This window comes from Euprymna scolopes, chromosome 15 (assembly GCF_053919585.1).
Source record: "Euprymna scolopes isolate OS-2025 chromosome 15, ASM5391958v1, whole genome shotgun sequence".
Taxonomy (NCBI): Eukaryota; Metazoa; Mollusca; class Cephalopoda; order Sepiida; family Sepiolidae; genus Euprymna; species Euprymna scolopes.
This window is the reverse complement of record NC_136496.1, coordinates 35437436-35464471: the sequence shown is the minus strand read 5'-3', so window position 1 is coordinate 35464471 and position 27036 is coordinate 35437436. Positions and strand designations below refer to the sequence as shown.

Genomic DNA, 27036 nt, shown 5'->3' with positions numbered 1-27036 from the left:
TGGAACTTCACGGATCACTAAATTCATAATTTAAAATTTGGGGAGCTACTTATATGAACTAAAAAATAAATATATATATTTATATGATAATCATTACTGTTTTTTTAAAACTTAATACGAATAAAAACATGCTCCCATCGGTCTCATATTTTTGTCAAGTTGGGAGGATTATAAAATTGTTAAAGAACTGCATACAATACAGTAATCACTGATAATGCTAACTCATTCGTTCAGTTATGTTTTTATTATCGATTATGCTTCAATTCATGTTTTGAAACATAACGTTAATCGTAATTTCATAACGTCACGCCAAAGCTATAATTATTTAGTGATGGTAATGTTTTAAGCTCTATTTATAAGAAAGTTCAAATAGGTCAGTTAACCTCAAGATTTCAATTTCGATTTCCGTTTATCCCATGTGCGTCATTTGTTGAAAATTCAACAACAACAACAACAACAACAACAACAACAACAACAACAACAACAACAACAACAACAATAATAATAATAATAATAATAATAATAATAATAATAATAATAATAATGGAATCTCTGCGCCCTAAAAGTAAGAAAGTTAAAGTGAAATTATTTGAATAAGACACATTGAAAATTTCGAAATTTATTAGTGCTGCATCGTACGTTTTAGTATTAAATTCGTTCGCAATTATTTTTTGGGGTTTTGAACTTTCATGATGTCATTACAAGACAGAGCGCTGTGTTTATTTCAAGTTGAGACCAGTTAGCAATTTTAATTTGCTGCTTCTGTTCAGTCTCAAGAGACAATGGATTGTAAGGGTAGTTGCACGTGTAATTGTGAGGCAAAGGTTGAACTACATCTCTCCTAAATCGTTATCGCTTGAGTCCAGTGGCAAAGAGAAGTGCTAGACAACTGGAAACAAGGCCGAGATAAGCGGAGAGCATATACAGCCCCTAGTATTCCAAAATCGTCACCCGTTTTCGTACTGGCCAGGCTCAATGTTGCTTAACTTCGGTGATCAAGCGAGAACCGGCGTGTCAACGTGAATTAATTAATGTGAAAGATAAACATTTGGTTTAATATTGAACAGACATGTTCACAGTTTTTGAATAGTGATGAGTATGCATTGTTTATAAGGAACCAAGAAAAAAAAAGAAGAGATCTTGATAAAGATGACTGGAATTTAGATATGAGACTCTCTTTACGAGATCGATCGATAAGGCGTTTTTATTCCATTTATGCTCACTTGAAGTAAAACTGTCGTCGAGGGCGACGCGAAGGCTTCCCTATTAATAAGCAAATATACCGAGGTGTAGGGGAGAACGCCATTCCATTCTCAGGATAACACCCTTGATCCCCCTTATAATGCTGAATGTCTAACAAAATGGCATAGAGTACAATTTTTTAAGTCATTGGCATAACTCGACCGAGAATAGAACCTCAGTCTTCAGGTGGATTACTGAATGCTCTTATGTGTCAAATCGGTCGGTTAAAAATTGAAACAATTTTTTCAGACAATTAATCGTTTAGGTACGGGATAATAATGCTAAATAATTAATGAAATTAAGCGATGTTTAACTTGGTCAGTACCAGGTGGATGACTATTTGGATACTCGCCGTATGTCTGGGAATCGCATTAAAATGATATTCCCTAGAAACTTCCGAATATCAGGCCTGGTATTACAGAATGTATAATAATAATAATAATAATAATAATAATAATAATAATAATAATAATAATAATAATAATAATAATAATAACCATCTAGTAGAGTGCGAAGAAACTTGAGAAAACTTAGTACTATTTGAATTTCAGAGAATACTAACGGTCCTTGATAGAGAGAAATCAATGGTAAACGGCTGTTCTGATGATGCAAAGTGATTTAGTTTGGCGATCGAAAAGAAGCGGAGAGTGCTAGAAATCTGAGAAGTCTTACTCAAATTCCATGGAGCACTTTTTTTATTGCCAGTGAACAATCACTGATACTGACTTCTGTGCAAACTTCCAATGAGAAAATAATAAACTTGTTAAAATCATCCGTGTCAGCCGAATCAGATAAAATGACATCCACTATGTTACAATGTATTTAACAGATGCAAACCGTTTGGGAACTCGTATAATGCTCAACATGTCAGCTTGTAAATAAAGAAAAGCAAAATGGCTGACACAATGGCTGTGATTTGGAGTAGAGGCTTTAAAATTGAAAATGGCGTGTGCACCCTTTCTCGGTTTGCTGCACTTTTTAGCAAACACTACTTTTAATTTTGCTGAATTAATTCCTTCGCTCTGGTTGCTTCTATCAGCACTGAAGACAACTGCATCCGGAGCCGCCATTTGCCTGTTCCGGCCACCTTGCAGCGTTACAAGCACGGCTTCCGGTTTGTTCCGGAAGTGAACATCCTATCATGGCTGCCATCGTGAGGATAAAGGAAGAGCTTTAACTGACAGGGAATTAAACGTTCTAAGTGAATTATGTTCAAAGAGACCGAAGCTTTTATTTATCTAGCCAATTAGGAGCGGCGCACTCTGCGGAAGGGACGTTGAAGATTGTGCCTTCGTGTTACATTGTTAAATGGGAGGTTCTCAAACGCTTAATTACCAATTTGTCTGGATTATCTAACCACTAGATTAGATAATTAAAAATAAATGTTAATTTATATTTTGTTGTCGATAATCCCGTCTATTAATAAGAATGAGTAAAATCCTCTAGCGACTATTAGACCATACACAAAATTTTCGATCTAAAATTGTAGAAAGTGAAAATGGTTTATCGCTATCTAAATATAAAAAAGTAGCATTTTTTTCTCTTTTCCTTTCTAACTACCAGTTAATCGTATTACTGCTTATGGAGACATTCCCCTTTTTTTAGTTGACTATTCAGATCGTTTCATCCTGTTTTTTTTTTCATTATTACTTAAGACTGTTAAGAAATATATATATATATATATATATATATATATATATATATAGAGAGAGAGAGAGAGAGAGAGAGGGACGTATAGAACATGAGCGCGGAGTCAGAGAACATGCAGTAAGAGAGATAGAAAATTAGTAAAAAAAATATGCACTTTATGAGTTAATTGCAAATTACGGTCCAATAGAAGAGTAAAATAATTGATTTTTCTTTCAAAACAACGCAATACAAAACTGCATTTTGCGTGATTAAAATATAGGAAAAAATCTCATGGAAGCGAACGGTGATTAGCCTAGTTAAAAAGTAAATAAATAAATAAATAAATAAATAAAATAATAGATGCATATATTATAATAATAATGATAATAATAATAATAATAATATAGTATACAATTAATAATGATATAAACACACACGCACGCACACACACACACACACACACACACACACACACACACACACACACACACACACACCTCCAACGCCCATATCGTCACTTGACCCTAATTAAAACGAGCAGCTTCCGTTTTGAAGAAGCACACTGCTTCGACAAACCTCTGGGACTGGCCTTTATTCCTGACTTTAAATAGAAGATTTCCACAAGACCCGATGCCAAAATCACTTGAAAAATTGTGGAATTGTTCAATAAATTAATAAATATATTTCACTTCCGACGCAATCCTCTACTTTTCCAAGAGTCAAATACACCTTAAGATGGAGTACTGCTGCCACATTTGAGGCGGAACTCCTAAGAGTACCTTTTCCTATCTTGATAGTGTACAAAACTGTCTTCGAAATCTAGCGGCGAAAGCCATTTCGCCTTCCTACTTCCCCTTTCTCACAGAAGAGACGTTGCGAGTTTATCTCTGCTCTATCGATACTTTTATGGTAGATGTTCGACCGAGCTCCAATCTATGGTCTCTCCTTATAAAACATTCGCAAAAAACAACAACAAAAAATAATAATAATCAACTGATTGCTAACAACATCTATCACACTCTATCGTTGTCTAGAACTAAAAGAGACTTCCACGAACAGAGTTTCTTTCCGATAATTGTCCGTCTGTGGAACGCAATATCGTGTGATTGCTTTCCGACTGACAATAACATGGTCGTCTTCAAATCTAATATGAATAATTTCCTATTCCTATTGAGCTGTCGTCTGAAATAATTTATGCCCTACCAAAGCTGCTCCATAACTGATCATGTTGTGTCACCTAACACTTAAACCTTATCTATGAGTGGCCTCTAGGCCTTGATAAGCGGTGACCTCACGAGTAAAAAAAAAGAGAGTATGTGCATGTCTAATACAACGCACAAACGACCCATGTTCTTCTCACAGATGAAACAATTCATTCAATTACGTTTCAAAATTCTGTGTGTTGTCGATTCATTCCGATTGATATAAAACGGCTAAAAATGGCGAATTGCATAAAAACGGAACAAATCTGCCAATGACTTGAATAATCAAACGTCTTCCCCCTTTCTTTCGACCATTTCTTTATCTCTCTTTGAATATCCGAATAGAACAATACGCCAACCAACCGATCAGGCATCTTTTGTATCCGTGGTCGCTTCCGACTGAATAACTACCCCCACCACATGACCGTCTTTATTCATATCGGAGAGCAAGATCTATGATTGAATTGCAGAAATAAAAAAGAAGCAAGTTTATATTTATCATCGTCGTTTCATTATATATACATACATACATATATATATATATATATATATATATATATATATATATATATATATATATATATATATATATATATATATATATATATATATATAAAGAATGGCAATGGGGCGTTTTAAAAAACATAATTGAATTCGCTCGTTTTCAGTTCATATTAAAAAAAATCTATTAAGACAGAACTCCTCATCTATAAGATAAATCTCACCTGTCTGTTTAAATATATGCATGTATGTATGTATGTATGTATGTATGTATGTATGTATGTATGTATCGCAAAAACTTACGACAGAGGCGACGGACTTTCACGAGATCGGTATCATTTTGAAGCTTTACCCATCGGACGACAAATATCGAAAAATTGACTAAAAACATTAATTGCTTCACCTTCAACTGGGCGCTTTTCTACAGGGAGGGGTCGCTCTTTTCGCCAATATTTTCGAAAGTCATCACCTCTTTTCGATTATCTAGCTTTAATTTAAACCTACGTCACTTGTGGTTTGGCGATTGGGGCAACAGCAAACACGTCACGTTTTTTTTCACATTCTTTTCCTCCTTCGTGGTGCGGGTTCGACACTGCCTGCCTACTACCACTCAACACACACTTCCAAACACCCGGGCAACGCCGGGCACCCAGGCTAGTTCTCTATGCTTTTTATATTTTTTAAAACCCGGATTCAATTTCATTGATTCTTAGTTCAACATTATAATAATATTATAATGGATATTTCGTGTCTGTTTGTCTATTTTGTCTGTTTGAAATCAAAACATCTAATCGAATTTATGACTGAGCATTTTTGATCGGTCCGCTTGTTGATCTCTTAGGTGAAGTTAAATAATAGTTATTAAATTCCCATCCCCCACTGCACTCTCCTCCTGTTAATAACATTGTTATTTAGAATCCCCATCCTTAACATAGGAGGAGAGGGAAGTTGGTTAACTACTCTGTACTGTCAGCTTAGCAATTGCAAGTCCTACAACTGCTCAACCGATTTGAATCAATTTCGCCCTGAAGCACTTTTTCGATGCCTGGTGAAATTATTAAAGTGAAACGTACTACTACAACCACCACCACTACCACCACCACCACCACTACTACTACTACTACTACTACTACTACTACTGCTACTACTAGAAACAATACAAACGAATAGGCTCGAAAAGTACCCAACAAATGTTCAACAAATAACTTTCGCTTAGGAATCCTAGCAACCACAAGAATGCCAACAATCAAGTCAACCAATCAACAAAAACTGATACATGCTAACTCATGCGAATTTATTTTACTTATCTATTTCATTTTACTTCAGTCGAAGTTCTCAGAAATCAAGGGTCCCTCAGGTTAACACTTAATCTCTATATGAGACACATCGATATTCGATTATTCTATTAAAGTTCCCCTTAGTTAATAAAGAACGTGAGCACATAATTTTCCCTTCACAGCATACCTTCCTTTTATTCTCTTGGTTCTTACTGGATTCCAGGGCAATAATTTATCTAGTCTGGTGGAGTAGCCAGCTTTGTGCTATCACGTGAGGTAACATCACTTGGAGAAAGTGCACCAATTCTCGTAAAAGCCAGTGTTGGTTAGCCATACCTTATCTTATTTGGACAGCGAATACAAAATGTGATTTTGAATATTTAGTCAGGGTTTACTTCTAGGGAAAAGTATCCCTATGCCAAGTTGTCCTGGCAAACCCCTGTACAGAGAGACCTCACTCAAGGAAAATGTCTAGTAGGCATTCAAGTTCTTTCCAGTAGTCATTCAAGGTCTCTCTTTACTTACTTCCCGATTATATATTAATTTCGATACGACACTAGTTTTTGTTGCGAAACTAATTTACACACAATACTATTTCCTTTCGATATTCTTGGAAATGATTTCTATACGATATTTCCTTTCGATAAGATAATATCGGAAAGTGTTTGGATGCGATGCTTTTTGGAAAACTGTTTCGATACGATACCATATTTCAAGTGCCAACTTCCTATTAGATTTCAAGAAGATCAGTCGAGCGGTGTTTTTGTTTATGTAATCTTGTTAACAAAGTGTAATATAAAGTAACGATGAAGAAGAAACGCGCGTGTAAAACAACCCCCCCCGTCTTCCATTTCATATAGTTAATAAATAAAGTAAAAGGCAGTATAAAGTAAAAGAAAAGATAAAATAAAAATGTGCGTTTTTTTTTCTCGTTAAACGGGGAAAACAAACGGAAGACATCTTTTCAAAATGACTGCGTCTTAGAAAGAAGAGACAATCATTTATCATTATTTCCACCTGGTTAATATCTCGGACATTCCGGAATAAAAAAAAAATTAACAGAAATTGATGGAAACTACATGCTGAGATTTGAGAGAGAGATAGAGAGAGAGAGAGAGAGAGAGAGAGAGAGAGAGAGAGAGAGAGAGAGAGAGAGAGAGAGAGAGAGAGAGAGAATGTATGAGGAATAGAGGAAGAAGAAAAGAAATATGTAAGCAAAGGGTCCAAAACGAGTAGACAGGAAGAAAAAGTAGTAGTAGTAGTAGTAGTAGTGGTTGTAGTAGTAGTAGTGGTAGTGGTAGTAGTAGTAGTAGTAGTAGTAGTAGAAAAAGAGCGAGAAGAAAAAGAAAGATCTAAAAAATTGCAAAAGAAGAAAAAAACAAAACTAATAGTTCCCCGACAAACCCACTTAGCAACAAAATCACACCTCTTGACTGCTGAGTTCCCTAAATTCCAGAAATTGTCGATTCATTCAAATTTTTTTTTTTTTTTTTTTACTCTAGTAGTTTCTTCTCTCGAGCAGCTGAATTTTGGAATTGCCTTCCTGCTAACTGCTTCCCTAACTGTACTGATATGCAGAAGTTTTAATGCAACGTAAACCAATATCTTATCCATCTTTCCTAAGCATGGTCCCAAACATTTGCCCCTTGCGTCCAAGTGACGATATGCCTTGTTTGAGGTAAACGTGAGTACAAAAAAAATGTACAAGTAACAGTAGTATTAGTATTAGAAGAAGAAGAAGAAGAAGAAGAAGAAGAAAGATATAGATTAATGCCAAAAGAAGAAGAAAAAGAAGAGAAAACAAAAAGTAGAAAGATATAAATAAGAACAAAAAATAATAATAAAAAAAGAAAGATGTAACAAAAGTTTAAAGAAAAAGATAAACGAAATAGGATTGGAAGGAAGAAAAGAAAGAAATATAGAGTGCGAGTAAAAAAAGAAGAAAAAAGAAGTCATAATACAAATAGTATTAGTATTAGTAGTAGTATTAGTATAAATTATTATACTACTACTACTACTACTACTAATACTACTTGTATTATGGCTTCTTAATAATAATAATAATAATAACAATAATAATAATAATAATTATTATTATTAGTAGTAGTAGTAGAGGAAAAAGAAGTGTTCGTCTGAGCTCCAATCTATGGTTCCCCATTGTCAGATTTTCACAAAAACACTGAACTAGCTACAACCACTATAAACAATTTTCCCCACTCTCTATATGTGCCTCCAATCCAAACGCAGATTCCACCAACACAGCTTCTTTCCTAGAACTGCTCGCTTGTGGAACAGTGTTCCATTGGCTTGCTTCCTAGCCGGCTACATGATAGCTTTCAAGTCTAATGTAAACAAGTTCTTGTTGAAACATTCCCTTAATTAATCCAAATTCTGTCCAATCTGTACCATTAACGATTACTACAATACCACCTTACATTCATTAACTCCTATGCTCGAGTGGCCTTCGGGTCTTGATAAGTGATGACACCCTTGTAAAAAAAGAAGAAATATGAGGAGAAGAACAAGAAATAAAGCGTAATAAAAGTCGAAGAAGATGAAGAAGAAGAAGATGACAAAGGTAGTAGTGATGGTAGTAGTAGTAGCAGTAGTAGATTAGGGAAAAAAGAAAAAGAAGAAAAAGAGAAATACAACTTTCATAGATGCAAGTAAAATGCATGCTTTCTCTTGAAGATGAGATTTTATAACTCAAATATTTTAATATCTCTGCCGAAACCGAATTTTTTGTTGGTTGGTTAGTTGGTTGTTTTTGTTTTACGGCATATCAACCCTTTTCAGGTTATTTAATGCCGAATCCAAAGATTATGAAGAAATTTTTTTAATACAATATATTTGTTGTTTTCAAGTCGGTTTCTATTCAACCAATAGTTGGGACCCTAATAGGTACCACCACTCCAGGTCACAGTGGACCTGGGAGCAATGCCAATTAAAGGGTGGCTCCACACTCCCCAAAGCCCGCAAGCTGAGGCCTCACCACTGGATATAGTTTAAGGTCATATCCCGGACAACCGAATTTTTAAAAATATAAATATTTAAAATATCAATTTTTAAAATATGAATATTTAAAATATCACCAACATGAGAATAATGCAATTGTTATTATATATATACATATACATGTACATGTATATGTATATATGCATATACATGTACATGTATTTCTATATACATGTGTATGTATTTATGTATATGCATATGTATTTATATATACGTATATATGTATTTGTATTTATATCTACATGTATATCTATTTGCATTTATATATACACGTATATGTATTTTATATATATACATGTATATGTATTTATGCATACATGCATATGTATTTGTATATATACACATGTATATGTATTTGTATATACATGTATTTGTATTCATATATATATATATTTATATATATAAGCATATGTATTTATATATACGTATATATGTATTTGCATTTATATATGCATGCATATGTATTTATATATACAAGTACATATAAATATATATACATGTATATATATTTATATATACATGTATATATATTCATATATATATATATATATTTATATACATGCATATGTATTTATATATACGTGTATTTGTATTTATATATATTTATATACATATGTATATGTATTTATATATACATATATATATGTATTTGTATTTATATATACCTGTATATGTATTTATATATGCATGTATTTGTATTTATATATGCATGTATTTGTATTTATATATATATATTTATATATATATATATGCATATGTATTTATATATATATATATATATATATATATGTATATGCAATTGTATTTATATATGCATGTATATGTAATTGCATATTAATTTGTGTTTATATATATATATATATATATATATATATATATATATATATATATATATATATATGCATTTGTGTTCGTTTTCTAGGTACGTACCTGCAAGAATTTCATAGTCATATGAACTGACTTATGCCAGATTTGAACTAAATCAGAAAGTAAACGAGAAAATGGGGTTGAAGGTCGGACAGGTCAATCCACAGTATATGAAGAAGTAAATGATGAAGAAAAACTACTGATGTTCATTAATGAGTAGGTGCAACTTCGTTTATATAATGGAAAAAAGTCAGGTACACAAACACAGGTTGAGTAAAGTAAAAAATTGTGTTAGAGTGGAAGGCAAGTAAAACTGGTAGTATCGAACCACTTATCTTTAACATCCCTACGTATTTCCTATTTTCACAACACGTCTATGTGTATTACATACACAATTTATACCTGTATTACACACCTGCCTATATCCACTTTCTCTACGCAGCATTATTAAATTTTATTCGTATTTTAAACCTAATATATATATATATATGTGTGTGTGTGTGTGTGTGTGTGTGTGTGTGTGTGTGTGTGTGTGTGTAAATACATATATATACATATATGTATATATAGATATGTATGTATATATATATATATATATACACGCACACGCATATATATGTATGTATATAACACACACACACACACACACACACACACACACACACACACACATATTTATTTATTATTTTTAAAAACTGTTTTTAAAATAATACATTAATAAATAAAAAATACGTCCAAATAAAAAAAGGGCGAGGCGGAGACGTTAACTTTAATATCGTTTAAAAAATCAGCAACAAATACGTATATATATATATATATATATATATATATATATATATATATAATGGTTGTATCGATTGGCTTCCTAGATATAAATCCAATGAAGCACGTGATTATTAAAGAGTGCTCAATGCAAGACAGAACTGGTATATAGCCTGTTTATTATACAAATATTATTGGTTACATGTACATCCATGTTTCCGTGGAATCCCAATTTAAGGATAACACTTCATCACCCCCCCCCCCAAATCGATATTGAAACGAGAATACAGATTACATTAGTTTGATAAGATATTTGGGTGTGGTTTACGTGCTGGAAAAAAGTGTGTTGTGTACTTTGTGTATGTAAGCAGTAGAAGCTTTTGGAAGGAGGTGTAGTGAAGGAGGGGAGTAGGGGTAGGGAAATGGGGGAAGCACGATTTCGCGTGGTTAAGCTGTCGCAGTGGGAAGGTGTTGGTAATCTTTTAACTCGGTGGTTGTTTATTGGCCTAAGTTTTCGATTTGATCTGAATATTATACGCTTATCATGGCTACTTCGTTTCTTCCAGAACGTAAACCCCATCCAAATATTTTATAAAACTAATGTAATTTTGATTCTCATTTCAATATCGATTATTTTTGGTCTGATGAAATTTTATCCTTAAATTGGGATTCCACTGAAATATGCATGCACATATGTAACCAATAACGGTTATATAATAAACAGACTCTCTCTCTCTCTCTCTCTCTCTCTCTCTCTCTATATATATATATATATAATGATAATTGCCATTCTTTGATAGATTGTGAGGATTATTTATTAATTATTAATACGCGTCCCGACTCGTCGTAATATAAATATATATATATATATATATATATATATATATATATATATATATATATATATATATATATATATATATACATTCATCCACACACAGTACTATGTGTATATATATATACAGTCATCCACACACAGTACTATTTCGCTGTTTCACAGCTCATCAGTGCGGCTAGAAAACTACCTCAAGCCAAGATCGAAACCCGATCGCCCAAACAACAGTCGGAGCTTCTAACCGTTGCGCTATACGGCTGCTGCTATGCTAGCAGTGAATTAACAATATTTACACATTGTCTAAAATACCTAAGCTCAATTTGTTTACACAAAAAACATTATCCACACGCACACACAGAAGGAAGGAAAAATAGGTGACTTACCCGTATGCGGCATAGCTATTGGATAGCTTCAGACCTCCTATTTTTTTTATCTACTTTATTATTGTTGTCCACGTATATCAGTCTGTAAAAAAAATGAGATGCACGTGAAAACTACACTTCTTCAGTTCCCTGAAATAAAACCCACCCACAAAACAAGAAACAAACGCAACAAACAAAACAAACTACAAAAAGGCAACAAAAAACAAAAACAAAAAACAAATGAAAATCTCCGTTCGTGATAAAACAGTTACATCAAACGTCAGAAACATTTAAATTTTCATGGGATTTTTTCCTTACTACTAACAATTCGACTAGCGGTCTCGATTTAACTGTCTTTAACACAGTATAGGCGGACTCTACTAAAAATCAAAAACAAACAAACAAAAATGTTCTTTGTCTAATTTTAAAATATCATCTATCAACAAAATAAAGAAAATGATTAGCGAGACTGGTGGAAATTCCATTATACTTTTTATATCAGAAGTCTCCAAACTACCGCCCGCGGGCGAAATCCGACGCGTCAAACTCTATAATCCGGCCCTTGGAGCTGTTATGGAAAACGTAAAAATATTCAGAAATGTGAAAATGTATGAAAATAGCGTGGCGGTTTTCATTTTTTGTTTAGGAAATGGATTCAAAGAATGAGGTCTTGGAGAAGCAGATTTACCAAAAAGCAAAGCTAAGGAGCAAGACAGTATAAAAACGTTCAGGTCATTTTTTTTTTTATTTTAGCCCGCGTAGCTCTATAAAGTCAGAAATACGCGCCCCCACTCGTCGAAAATGTTTGGGACCCCTGTTCTATATAAAATTTGTATAATTTACAGTTAATTTTTTTTTTTTGCAAATAATAAACATTTACTTATTTTTTCTTTTGTCTGTCGTAAAAATAATTGCCATTCTTTGATAAGTATCTTTAGCTAAATAAAACGAACATATCTCCACTTTATTTCAAATACATGCAATCTCGTTTCAATTTAGGCAATAAATATTACTGTCTTCTTACCATAGAAATGATTGTCATTTGAATATTCTTGAAATCAGTGGTTCTGGACCAGTGTGCCACGGCACATTAATGTGCCGTGGAATGATTACTGGTGTATCGCGAAAAGATTATAGCTACAAGCCATTTCATTTAATTTTATTTAAGACATCTTCTTAACTATTGTGACACCGCTAAATTCTACAGAGTTGCCCACTCAATAGCAGCACAGAAAAATTTAGTAGAGAGGAGGAACATCTTTCATTGTTTAAATTTCCTGTAGTGTTCTAAAAGATGCTGAAAGTGCTCTCCGTTGACATCTATGCATTTCTGGGCACGTTTAACAACGTTTGCAGATGCTGCATCTAGATCTTCTTCTGGTGATTCTTCTGATAGCGTTGGTAATGTTATCCTTTAGTTGGTTTAGATTGTGAGGATTATTTTCATAAACTTTTTGTTTTAAAATCCCCCAAAGATAAAAATCACATGATGACAAGTCTGGGGAACATGGTGGCCATAATCCTTTGATTATTGTTCTCTCTTCCATAAACATGTCATGAACCCGTGTAAGTGATCTGTGAGACGTGTGGCATATAGCGCCATTTTGATGGAAAAAGAATGGCATTTTTTCTTGTGGTGTCAGTTGGTCGTTAAGATAAAAATGAGAGAGACCGGACTACTTTTAAGTGGGCAACCCCTTAACTCTATATAAAGCAAAAAAAAAACAAACAAAAAACAAAAAAAAAAAAACATCAAAATCTTACTACAATTCTCAACGTTGTACCTATGTGAAATACGATTTTTTCCTAAACAACATTAAAAATTAAAAACAAAAAAAAAAACGTGAAAAACTTAAAAATATTGAAGAAAAGTTAAGAGCGCACTTCCCTCACATTCGCCTACATATTGCAGCAGTAGTTAAGAAACACCAGGCACAGCTGCTCCACTAACATTCAACATTATTATTCCATTCCAGACATTTAATACAGGATATGTTGATTTATATAAATAGATATTCTTCTCATATGATATTTATTATTTTATTGCATAATGGATTTATAGGTAGAAAATATTCATTTTATTTTCGGTGATAGGCTTGCTGCAAAAAATTGAACCCCCCCCCCAAAAAAAACGCAATAATTTGCCGCCACGTAAAAAAAAGTTCGGAACCACTGCTTTAAATCAATGAAACGAATACCATTCTTTGAAATGTATTGACTTAAAATTGTTTAACACGACGGGACAACATAATTTGACTTTAGCTCAATTCACATTAAGATAGGTAAAGTCGTACGTGTTTACTTTAGAGACATCAGTTTAATCACCAACTAGCAGGCTGTCCGGTTTTGCCCGGTCGTAAAATGTGCTTAGATATTATATTTTAATTCATGCAGATTTCGTACTTATTAGTATAGCGTTTTATCGATTATCATATTGTATCTAATATATAGTAGTGATCTCAAAAGTAAGAATATGGCGTTTACCATCATCTAGAATTGAAACCGAAACATACAGCACTCCCGCCTTATCTTTTAACGTATGATCTAAATTTGTAAATACTAAAATAAAACTTGTTTAATCTATAAATTTTAAAAAGAGCATACGCAGAAAACAATGGTTATTGTCAACTTACGCCAGGGCAAGATTAATGTTTTTTTTTTTAATTTTCAATTTTGACCTCTTAGTAGATAGCTTATCTGCTAAAAGCCAACTCGAAAGTGTGCTATAGATTCAAATACGCCATATATCAACTTTAAACTCAAATATTCAGAGAGGAGTTAAGTAAAAATCATTTAATTAAAAAAAAAAACACAAAAATGTGAATAACTTATTAATAAACGTTCGTTTATCAAAGGGATATGTAAATTAGTTAACCTTCGTATAGTCGCTCGCATATTCTTGACTGAGTATATTAAGACGTTCGGTTTAATGATTTTCAAATAGAAAAAAAGTGTCTGGCCTTCGGGCTAGGATCACAGTGTTGTATCTGTTTTAATGCTACACTTAAGTTTATTTGTCTTTGTCAATGGAGAGGAAACCCTTCTATACTAAGGCAATTTTTATTTTTGCCTACTTCCTGAGTGCCCCTTTCTAGGGAGCTAGTTTTCCCTCACATTAAAAACGACTTTGTGTCACATTTTGCTTCCGTGGGCATACAAATAAATACTAATAGAAAAAGTAGGCTTTTAATATCAGAACGAGAAAAAGGTTGAGTGGACTCATTCTTTAAACTGTGAAAGTTGATAATGCATAGTATAACTCCGGGATATGGCATTAAAAATTAGGAACAAAATACAGTACAGTATATAATACACATGTATATAATAATATAACATTAGAAATAACAGCGTAAGGTGAGGCAAATACCGTAACCAGAGGCCAAAAGAACATCGTATTCCACATCATAACCTGAAAAAAAAAGTACCCTAAGGCCACCGTATACCGGGGGTCTACTGTACACGCGAACACCAATTGCTTTACTCTAGATCAAAATTAAAAACAAAATGTCTGAATTCGAAACAATTGATTTGGCTTATAAGTTCTTAATTTAATGAATTTAATTTCAATTTAATTCTAAGTTATTCCATTCATTCCATTTCATTCCATGAAAAAGACTATAAGCTACATAATTTAAAATATTTCTAAGTTACAAAAACGTTTACGAACCACGAATTTCGTAAATAAGCAACTAAATATTTTTAGCTTTCAAATATATTTTTTAATAAAACCTTATTCCTCAATTTATATATTTACAGTCTAAATTTACCCGGAGGTGGGTGAGATAGAGAATCTGTTTCGTACATTTGAGATTAACCAGTGTAATGGAATCGAGATTGAATTACCACACACACACACACACACACACACTTGTAATCGAATCGAGATTGAATTACCACACACACACACACACACACACACACACACACACACACACACACACACACACACACACACATATATATATTATTTATATATGTGCTTGTAAAATTTTCTAAAACCGTTTTGCTAGTAAGTTAATGAATCTATATTAAGCTATAATAATATAAATAGATTAATTGCCTTATTAACAAAATAGTCTTCCAACAAAGAACCTGGGATTAAAAGTTTACATATCATAATATTATGTTATTTAATTACCTAGTTAATTTAATTTTTGGAATTTCTACTCAGGTAATTTAACCTAGACGATATTAGTATTTTATTAGCATTATTTATTAAATCATTCTATTTACTTATCTTTTTTAAGCTACAGGGCATATATTAATAGTATTTTCTTCTCATTATATTTACATGGTATATATATATATATATATATATATATATATGTATGTATCAATATATATATATATACACAAATATATATATATGTGTATATACAAATATATATATGTGTATATACACAAAAATATATATATATATGTGTGTTTATATATATACACACATACACATATATATGTGTATATACACAAATATATATATATATGTGTATATAAATAAATATATATATATATATATATATATATGTACACGCACACATTATATTATATATACATATATGGAGAGATGAAAGAGGAACAAGCCAAGTTATATGGTCATCAACGTTATTTCAAGGGACATTGATGAATATATAACTCGGTTTCTTTTTTTCCATGTCTATCTTGGCGGACTATAGTTTCTTTTATTCCCATTGTGTGTGCGCGCGCGTGTGTATATTTGAGTGTTAGAGGAAAGATTTGTAAAGTTTTGTAGTTGAAAATTATTAAATGCTTTCTATTATATATATATATATATATATATATATTCATGTAGGTGTAATAAAAAGTATTTGATATATATATATATATATATATATATATATATATATATATATATATATATAGAGAGAGAGAGAGAGAGAGAGAGAGAGAGGGAGGGGGAAGCGAAAGAAAACCTGTGGCGGTATAGAAAATTCTCGACGTTTCGTACCCATTTTCAGGGGACTTCCTCAGGAGAATGGATGATTGAAGAAAACAAAATATACCAGAGATGAAAGGAGAATCCTATGAAGAATGAGATATTTATATATTTTATGTACATATAGGGAAAACGATTAAAAATGTAAGTGTAAGACATATGTACAAAAGGTAAGTGAGGTAACGTACGTAAAAAATTAAAAATTATTAACATAAGTGGGAAAATGTGTTTAATACGAAACTGGTCAGGTTAAAAATCTAAGTACCATTGGGGAAAGCGATTAAAAATGTAAGTGAAACAAAACTGATCAGGGTTCGAATCTATGTATAAAGTAAAGATAAAAAGATGGGAAGAGAATCCGATGAAAAGTGAGAAAATTTACATATTTTATGTACATACGGGAAAAGCAATTAAAAATGCAAGTGGGGAAACGTAGATAAAAAAAATAAAAAAAATTAGCGTAAGTTGGGGAATCAGTACAAGACGAGGCGATTAAAATTGGCCAAATGTAGATTGATCCGCATAGAGATTATTTGATGTTTATAGAATTTTACTTAGAAAGGTCTACATATGTATTGAGCACTGTTGAAAGGATATTGTTTTGTTTTTAGTTTAATACATTTGAATATATATATATATATATATATATATATATATATATATATATATATATATATATAATAAAATGGAAATTCTTTTAACTTTCTTGAAGGTTTACATTTGGATTTTACCGTCACTGGATTTTTTTATCTTCCATCAGACTATCCATTCACGTGTAATCATCTTTTTCTTCACCATATTCCCTCTGCTTCACTTTTTTTTTGTTTTCAAGTAAGATCTTTGACTTACTTGCAGTTTCATCAAATACTTTTGTATGCAAAATCCGATCCCGCATTTTGCTAATTCCTACCCTCTGATGAGAAGGAAAGTATTTCTTCGAAACTCCGCGGATTAAGGACTATCCATGTTTCCTTTTCAGATTAAATATGTTTTTAACTCATTTCAAAGTGTTTTTTTTAACATATTTTATAAATTGTTTGATCATATATATATATATATATATATATATATATATATATATATATATATATATATATATATATATACTAGCAGGAAGACCCGACGTTACCCGCGATTGAATGATGATCAACTAATGTTTCACACTCCTATATTTAATTGTCATCGAAATCAGTGAAATCGACCATTTTTTAATCAAGTCGATTAACTGACTGCTCTACTTCAGGATCCATCGCGGTGCACCGGAAGGAAGCTTCACATACCTTTCCGTAGTGACTTAGTCCCAATACATTGTAGTTTACATTGCACTGTAGAGAACCTACTTTTGATTTTATAAAATTATTTCATATATAATGGCTTGAATTAAAGTATAAAATGCAAAAGTCAAGTATCATGCTTCAATTGTGCTTTAAACAGAAACATTTATTTCGAACGCGCTCCTGTCATATCAAAGAACCTACTGATGATTTTATATGCCCGGTCTTTCTGCTTGTGTGTTAATAAAACTCCTCAAATGCCCTTGTCATTTAAGGCTGTATAAGGCATTCACTTCAGTCAAAATCGCCTGTTTCATTATTTCATCGGATTTTTTTCCATTATCGATTATCGATACTTATCGAAGACATTCCAATACAAAACCGGTTTAAGAAGACTGCCAGAAACATGTTAAATTTTAGCAGTTTAGAAGTCCATAGGGAACTGTCTGTCTCTCTGTCTGTCACACACACATACATACACACGCACACGCAAAGTTCGTTTTATATATATATATATATATATATATATATACACACAAACCCCCCCCCCCATATATATATATATATATATATATATATATATATATATATATATATATATGTTTCCTTCTTTGGTATGACAAGGTGAGTCTCTTTAAATAGTGACTTCACCGAAACATATATGCACATATGTAACAATAATGTAATAGACTATATATATATATATATATATATATATATATATATATATATATATATATATATATATATATATATATATATATATATATATATTCCTAGTACTGTGTTTTAACTTCTGTCCATAAATATAACGAAAATAAGTACAAACATTTATCTTCTTTGCTTTATTTAATATTTGATTTCATGTTCATCAAGTCACGTCTATTCTCTTCAATGGCCGACAGAAATTTCCTCTCGTTAATTGCCTACGTCATCAGCTTAAAAAACCCACAAAAAATAAAAATGAAAAATAAAAATTGTACGTTCATCTTGTCTGTTATCTATTTCCATTTCCTGTTCGTCCTACGTGTGGGACGCCACCAAGTCGATATCCTGTCGATTGCCGGCTTTACGTATGCCGTGGTTGTAGTTAGGCGTGGCTTCCGGCGTACAAAATTAATCATTGGCTAGGCCGTAAACCAATAACAAAATTGTTAGACGTTTTCTTTCCTCCGGGCGCCATTTTTATTTATTTATTTAATAGTATTTCTTATATTAATTAAAGACTAAAATTACGCGTGCAGTGATTTTTTAAAATAAAACTTTAGAAAATAAATGATTATCGCTTTCTTCGATTTAAATATACTTTTATAATTACACCTACTTACACGTGTATTATTTGGATGATTCGGTCTAGTTGGATTTTTTTAATTCCCATAACGTTTCGACCGATGTAGCCTCCAGCCTTCTTCGTGGCGTAACTAATAATGTACTAATTTAAAAATTGAGTTATAAATAGGGATATGACAACAGCATATTCTTTTCCTTATTTTGCTTCTCATTGATATCTTATATGTTTATGCCGAGTGATGTGGTTCTCGGTTGATTAATTGTGTCGAACCGTGTCGAATATATACTCGAGAGTAAAAACAATAAAAAGAATATGCTGTTGTCATAGCCCTAGTTATAAATAACACGACTCTTGAAGTTAAAAGTTACATCCTCAATGCGGGCGATATCAAGAATATAATTTAGAATTACTTAAGATTTCTACCCGGTCATGGCCACGGATTGAGGGCAAATTAGACCTGAGGATTAAATAAATAAATTACGTACATATCCGCAAGTTAAAAAAGATAGAAAAAAGTCGAAAGTTACATCGTCCGAAACGTTGTAAAAATACAACTCAAGATGAGTACAGTAATCCAAACACTCCAAGCAATACTAATTATCAATCATTCATAATCGAACTACTGTTGAGTGTGATGATGAACAAGATGAGAACAGTAGTCCGATGGATCCAAATAATACGAATAACCAATCCTCATCTCAAAAATTCAGAAACGTCATTATCAATCATTATCTAAAAGTTTCAGAAACTATCGAGTGTTGGTTTAAGGAAAGTGTGAACTGGATTCGAACCTGGCCCATTCAGGTTTTCAAACCATATTGTTAACTACTTAGCCACGATCTAATTGTTTATTGTATTTTTTTGCTTCCCCACCAAAGCAAATTAGGCACAAGGCCGTTTTTAATGTGGGGATAAACCAGCTCCTCTAAAAGTAGGCAAAAAGGGACACACTGGTTGTACCAATAATAATAATTGTCCCAGTACAGAGGGTTTCCCCTCCATTGACTGGTACAAATTATCTTAAGGGCAGCATCTGCAGAACAGATACTACACTTTGATCCCGGCCCGAAGACCAAGAAGGTATTTATTTGCTCCCCCCACCGAGCAAATTAGACACAAGACCGATTTTTAATGTGAGGAGTGAAGGGGAAATGGGGACCAACTCCTCAGGGAGTAGGGGAGCTGGATAGTGACAATTGGTATGAAGGATTCGTGGGGTTGCCTCCACATATGGTTTTTGCTTGCAGTATTTTCCGGAACAGATATTACACTTTGATCCCGGCCCGAAGACCAAGAACAACTGAAATCAATATTTTTTTTTCTAAAAGGTACTCCTTCTTTGCTGACAAAATATTACGCTATTCTTTACTTCTTGAATTGAGTGAAGTTTTAATATTTAAGAAAAAAAAATTTTTTTTTCATAATTTTTTCTGATTAGTAAAGAACTGAACATCTCACCCGTCTCTTATTTTGCTATCAAAGGATTTTTCACGCCGTTTCCTCACTCTATGTTGGTCTAACTACTCTCCAATAGTTTAAATGTCTTTATGACTATTGAGAGAAAGAGTGAGTCTCTTTTTTCTTGTTTTAGTTTATTCACACACACACACACACACACACACACACACACACACACACACACACACACACACGCTCGTGCACGCGCGTAATCCAGGTTAAATGTATAGTTGCAGGATAGTCCACGTTTATATAATAGTGTCTAACAATAAACAAGTTCATTATATTAATATTTTTATCTACATAGACGTGTACAAATGACACTGACATTACGATGTTTCAATCTGTAGTTATTAAAATCTAAAGTCTCAGCCGAAATGTCTGCCCTTTAAAAAAATCTTGACAATAAAATTATTTTTTTTTTCAAATTTTTAAAAACCTTTTAAACCTATAAATTATGTATATATGGTTTACCTCCACATTAAAAACGGCCTTGGATTAAGGAAATTAAAATGACCCCTTCTATATATTCCTTTGTCAAGCAATAAATTCTTAAATCGAATATATGTCTCTATATGTTGTTTTTTCAGAATTTAAAATTTAACCACGAAACTTATATATTGCTCTATTCTTAAATATTGAGCTTTTCCTTTTTGGCTAGGATCTCCTTGAAAGTATTACTTCAAGTAATATCTATCAGGATTTTTCATCTGAATTCCTATCAGTGTCTTATCTCGCTTATATATATATATATATATATATATATATATATATATATATATATATATATATATTATTATAATAATTCATATATATATATATATATATATATATATATATATATATATATATATATTATTTTTAAAATATAATTATCCACTGACACGTGTTTCGTCGTCCACGTAGCCACTCTGATGAGTCGTGGACGACGAAACACGTGTCAGTGGATAATTATATTTAAAAACAAAAATAATATATATGCCGCTCCCCATTAAAAGGGGGTACCAGATTGCTCAATGGGAAAATTATTCTCAACAAGCATTTAGGTAAAAATGCACTTTCGTATAAATACTTAAATTCATTCAAGAAAGTATCGCGAACAAAAACAAATAAAAACATATATATATATATATATATATATATATATATATATATATACACATATATATTATTATTATTATTACTATATTAATTTATATATATATATATATATATAGATATATATATATATATATGCACATATATAGAATAAGAAACTCGTTTCTTATCGTTGAGCACTTTTAGTTGAAATAAAAGTCGATCAAATTAGCTCATGTGTACAGATCATCATATTATGATTATATAATTCTGACAGACGTTAAAAAGCAATTAAAAAATAAATGTTTAAATTTCAACAGTATTTCTCGCGGTTAACGGTAACCGAATGGATTAGGCCCTTGCTAATGAAGCCAGACATGGTTTCTGTTGCCGGGTTCGAATTTGTCGACTGGTGTTAATCGTGACACCCTGCACTGATGATTCCCGAAAGGATGAAACACTAGTGTCTGTCAGTATTTAACAATTATTATAGTAAATAATTATATATATATATATATATATATATATATATATATATATATATATATATATATATATATATATATATATAACTAAATGTGTGTGTGTGTGTGTGTATGTGTGTGTGTGTGTGGTCACGAATAGGCTCCTAGATGGTTGACTAATTTAAAAAACTTATTGCAGAACAGTGGTTCATTAAAATTGTGGGGTCTGCGTTCGCGCCTGGTCCAAAAAGTATGGAAATAAAAAATTAAAAAAAATCAAAAAAAAAAAACGTTTACAAGTGTTTTTTATATAGATGTACATAAGAATATTTTGATAAGTATGTTTTAACTTAAATAGGGATGGTATAATAAAATTGTGGGGTCTGCGTTCCCGCCTGGTCTCCATAGAATGGAAATAGGCACACACTTTAATAAGAACTTTTCATATCTGTCTGCGTAAGTATACTTTGATAATTATGTTTCAGTTTGAAGAAATATGGTATAATAAAATTATGGGTTGTTCGTTCGCGCCTGACCTCCATAGAATGGAAATATGTCACAAAGTTTAACAAGGTTTTTTAATATAGATCCACAGAATATTGTGATAAGTGTTTCAGTGTGAACAGGTATGACAAAATAAATTATGGGGTTTATCTATTTTATTTTTACTTTCATCATATTTTTCTTTGGTTTTGATACCCCCAAATTCGAAGCTATCTTTTTACGGCCCTTCATTTTCATAATCTCTCATACTTTCATAAATTAGAGTCCATTCTACGACGGGTACTTTTGCTAGTATATATATATATATATATATATATATATATTAAATAACCTAATATATTTCTTTGGTAAAGCCACCTTTTATTATTGTGAAAGTAGCTAATTTACATAGTTTGTTCGTACGCACCTTAAACACGTCTGTAAATTAAATAGCAAGATATTTTTTATCTTTATTTCAATATTATCCATGATTAAAATGTAGAAACAAATTATCTTTAGTTATTCAAAAATTATGTCTTAACAGATGCGTAAGAATACATGAATTACTGAATAAAATCGCAACGAAAATATAGTGCTGGTGACCAAAGAAAAATTGCGTCATGTATTTCTTTTTATTGACGAATCATTACTTGTCAAGCCTTAATACTACTCAAGGATAATAATTAGATTTACTGAAATTTATGAAGTCTATATAAAATTGAGATTTGATATTAAAAGCCTTCCGTTTCTATTTACAAATTTTTAAGAGAAACGTTTTAATATATTGAGTTATGGATATGCGATCAACTAAAAAAAGGTTAACTAACTTGCATATTCTTTGCAAAACGAACTTTCAGTAATTAATCATTCGTTTTTTTTATGATTTCTTATTTGATGATTAGTTTCATTTACCTATTATGCTCAGTTCTATTTATGCATAGTTTCTACATTGAATATAATTACGCAGCGTTTTAGCACACACACACACACACACACACACACACACACACACACACATCTACCACGCTGTCGTAAAAATTTCCAGGTAGGTATCTGGGGGTGCATTAACTGGGAGAGATGCACCTCAGTCTTCGTCAAGACATGCATCTAGGAGAAAGTAACTCTGATGTAAAAAGCCATGCGGTCTACTGTATACTCTGTCACATGGCAGTCGCCTGCACCGACAAATGTTAGCAGTAATACCAAAAAGTGTGGTTGGTTCTACACAAAGCCTTCTCCACTATAACTAAATCATTTGTATGGATTTCCTAGCAACTTAGTTGTTTTGGGGGAACTTCATACGTCGAAATCGACGAGAGAGTCCATCATATATATATATATATATATATATATATATATATATATATATATATATATATATATATATATATATATACATATATATATACATATATATATACATATATATACATATATATATATACATATATATATACATATATATACATATATATATATATATATATATGTATATTAAAGTTTATAAAAGGATAAGTGGAGTCATTATTAGACTTTTGAGGAAGATCGACGCAGGGAGAAAAAAAATAGACACGAAAAATAGACTATTCGACTAAAATAATAATAAAAAAGAACCTCAAGGTACCTTTCTTCCGAAGGAAGCGGTGAAAAAAAAAAAATTATTAAACTATTTTATTTTTTGGTATTACCCCTTCCTTCGCCTCCAACTTCAATTATGTGCAAATTGTTTTATTTTAATCGCTGTCGACGTAATCTCTTGACAAGTGTCGGACGAAAGGTACCTCGAGGTTCTCTTTTATTTATTTATTTGTATTTTAGTGGAATGGTCTTTTGAACTGTTCCTTGTCCCAAATTTCTCAAAGATTAAAAACGAAAATGAAAAAAAAATCTATATGATGTATATACCCGTGACGAAACGAATATATATTCTAAAGATTACGAGAATTGATCAAGTAATTTTAAATTTAAATAAGAAAATCAAATTTTATGAGCATTTGAGGAGTAACTGTCTCACCTACCATTTTGAAGAAAATCTCAGAAAATAAGGGAGGTAACAATAATTCGTACTTACTAGATATATACTGTATGCCCACGAATTCCAATTAATTGCTTAAAAATGATTTTCTTTATAAAAATAAAACTACTTGATCAACTTACATAATTTTTGGAATATGATATTGTAGTTTCGTCACGGGTACGTACATTATGCAGGTTTTTCTTTCTTTCTTTTTTATAGGGAGAATTTTGGTCAAGAACAAATCACGTTATTAATTGAATCAAATCTTCATAAAACCGTATCTAATTTTGTTAAGGTAATATTGTTTTAATTTCTATTAATAAAATGATTGCAAATGGCTTCCAAAATTGTCAATCTTGCAATCAGCGAGGTTTAGCTAAAAAATAGTTTAAGCAAGTTTAAATGACTTCCTAGTCAACAGTTTAAATGATTTGAAATTTCTTTCAAATTTCAAAAGAACAACTGACTAATCCATTCCTTTGCTTCAACTATTAATAAAAGATTTAATACTTGACTTTGTTAACGAAGAAACTGAAATGCATTCTGGCAGATTTAAATTTGAAATTGGATTATTTTGAATAGGATTTTTAAAGAGTTCGTTTTAGTACCTCACGTAATTGAATTTTGAAAATGTAATTTTCGGAAGAAAATTCAATCGAGAAATGTATGTAAAAAAAAATCTAATATGTCCCGCATTATCGGCCAATCTCCAACCTCTGTCACATCGTCGCACTGTTGCATCTTTGTGTCTGTTTTACAAGTACTTTAATGGAATGTGCTCTGATGAACTCATAGCACTTGTGTCCCCTCGATGTATATACTCTCGACTAACCCGACAAGCAGCAAAATCTCACCCCTTCACTGTTAAGGTCCATAGATGAGGGAAAGCTTTTTACTCTAGTAGTTTCTTCCCTCGGATAGCTAGACTTTGGAATTTCCTCCATGTTTCCTGCTTCCCTGACTGTACTAAACCGCAGAAGTTTAAATGTAATGCGAACAAACATCTCAGTGCTCAACTCCCCCCACAATACCCTTTTAGACACTATTCCAAATAGTAGCCCTTTACGTTCCAAGTATTAATATTCTTTGTGTGCAGTGAAAAAAAAGAATAAAAATTTAAAAAACAAAACAAAAAAAAAAAACACTTAAAAACTGGTTCACCAATAAAATCGAAAAGGCGTATATTTGGAAATTTAAATCCTGTAAATAATAATTTTTTTTTGGTCCTCTGACAAAAGGAGATAGACCTGTAAATTCACCCTTGTCCGTTGGTTTGTCCGCACTTTTCTCAATAACTACGCTTTGGATTTTTTTGAAATTTTGCACAAACATTAAACATGATATGAGTAAAAAAAAGTAACAGAACAGATTTTACGGGGAAACTCCGGTTGCCCCCCCCCCAGAAGTGCCTTTCGGGTTAAAATGGCTAAAATTGACTCTTTTGTGCTTATTAAAAAAAAAATTAATTCCTTGGATTTTTATAAAACTTTCTGAAAAGTTGTAACTAACTGATTTCTATATAATTTTGTTTGTCTATACTTTGCGATAACTCTTGGATGTGCCCCAGGGGCTTTTTTAGGGCTAATAAAAACACCATTTTTGGGACTATTTTACCATATTTGTCCAAAATTTTTTGCGTATATCTATTTAGCAGTTTTGCATGGTGCTGAACTCAAATTTAAATATGTTAAGGCCTTGGGAACTTTTGGGGCTAAATGAGGGGGGACATATGATGGATTTAGTCATTTCTTTTTTTTGGATGGTGTAGAACTCAAATTTACATTTGTTAAAGCCTAAAACTGCATCGTTTGTTCATTTTCAGCAGGATTTGACGTCCCCTGGGGACTTTTTTTTTGGGGGGGGGGGCAAATGCTGAACTTAGTAATTTTTTTATGCCTCGTTCACTGTGCACGCACGGATGACCATGCATGCTTCACTTGTTTTTTCAGTTTTGGCATTGCGATAACTCTTGGATGTGCCTTTTTAAACTTATTTTTTAACTCTTGGATGTGCCTTTTTAAGCTTATTTTTTAACTCTTGGATGTGCCTTTTTAAGCTTATTTTTTAGCTCTTGGATGTGCCTTTTTAAGCTTATTTTTTAACTCTTGGATGTGCCTTTTTAAGCTTATTTTTTAACTCTTGGATGTGCCTTTTTAAGCTTATTTTTTAACTCTTGGATGTGCCTTTTTAAGCTTATTTTTTAGCTCTAAGTGTCGGAAGATTTAACGACATTATATAATGGCCGAAATTTCAGCCGTCATCATGAAGGCTCATTAACTTAACGAAAAAGCAAACGCTTAAGGTTTCGTTTTTCATATTTGTTTTT

The 27036-nt window shown here is 31.9% G+C and overlaps 1 protein-coding gene across 3 annotated transcripts in view; it reads right to left on the bottom strand.

Annotated features, from left to right (window-relative positions):
- The window catches only part of LOC145293774 (uncharacterized), a 132393-nt gene that overhangs the window by 30847 nt on the left and 74510 nt on the right, over positions 1–27036 (bottom strand). For all 3 annotated transcript variants that reach the window (XM_080140290.1, XM_080140287.1, XM_080140288.1), the window contains exon 2: positions 11714–11795. In XM_080140290.1, the coding sequence (XP_079996416.1) occupies positions 11714–11726 (13 nt within the window). In that variant the 5' untranslated portion in view covers positions 11727–11795. The remainder of the gene's footprint in view (positions 1–11713; positions 11796–27036) is intronic.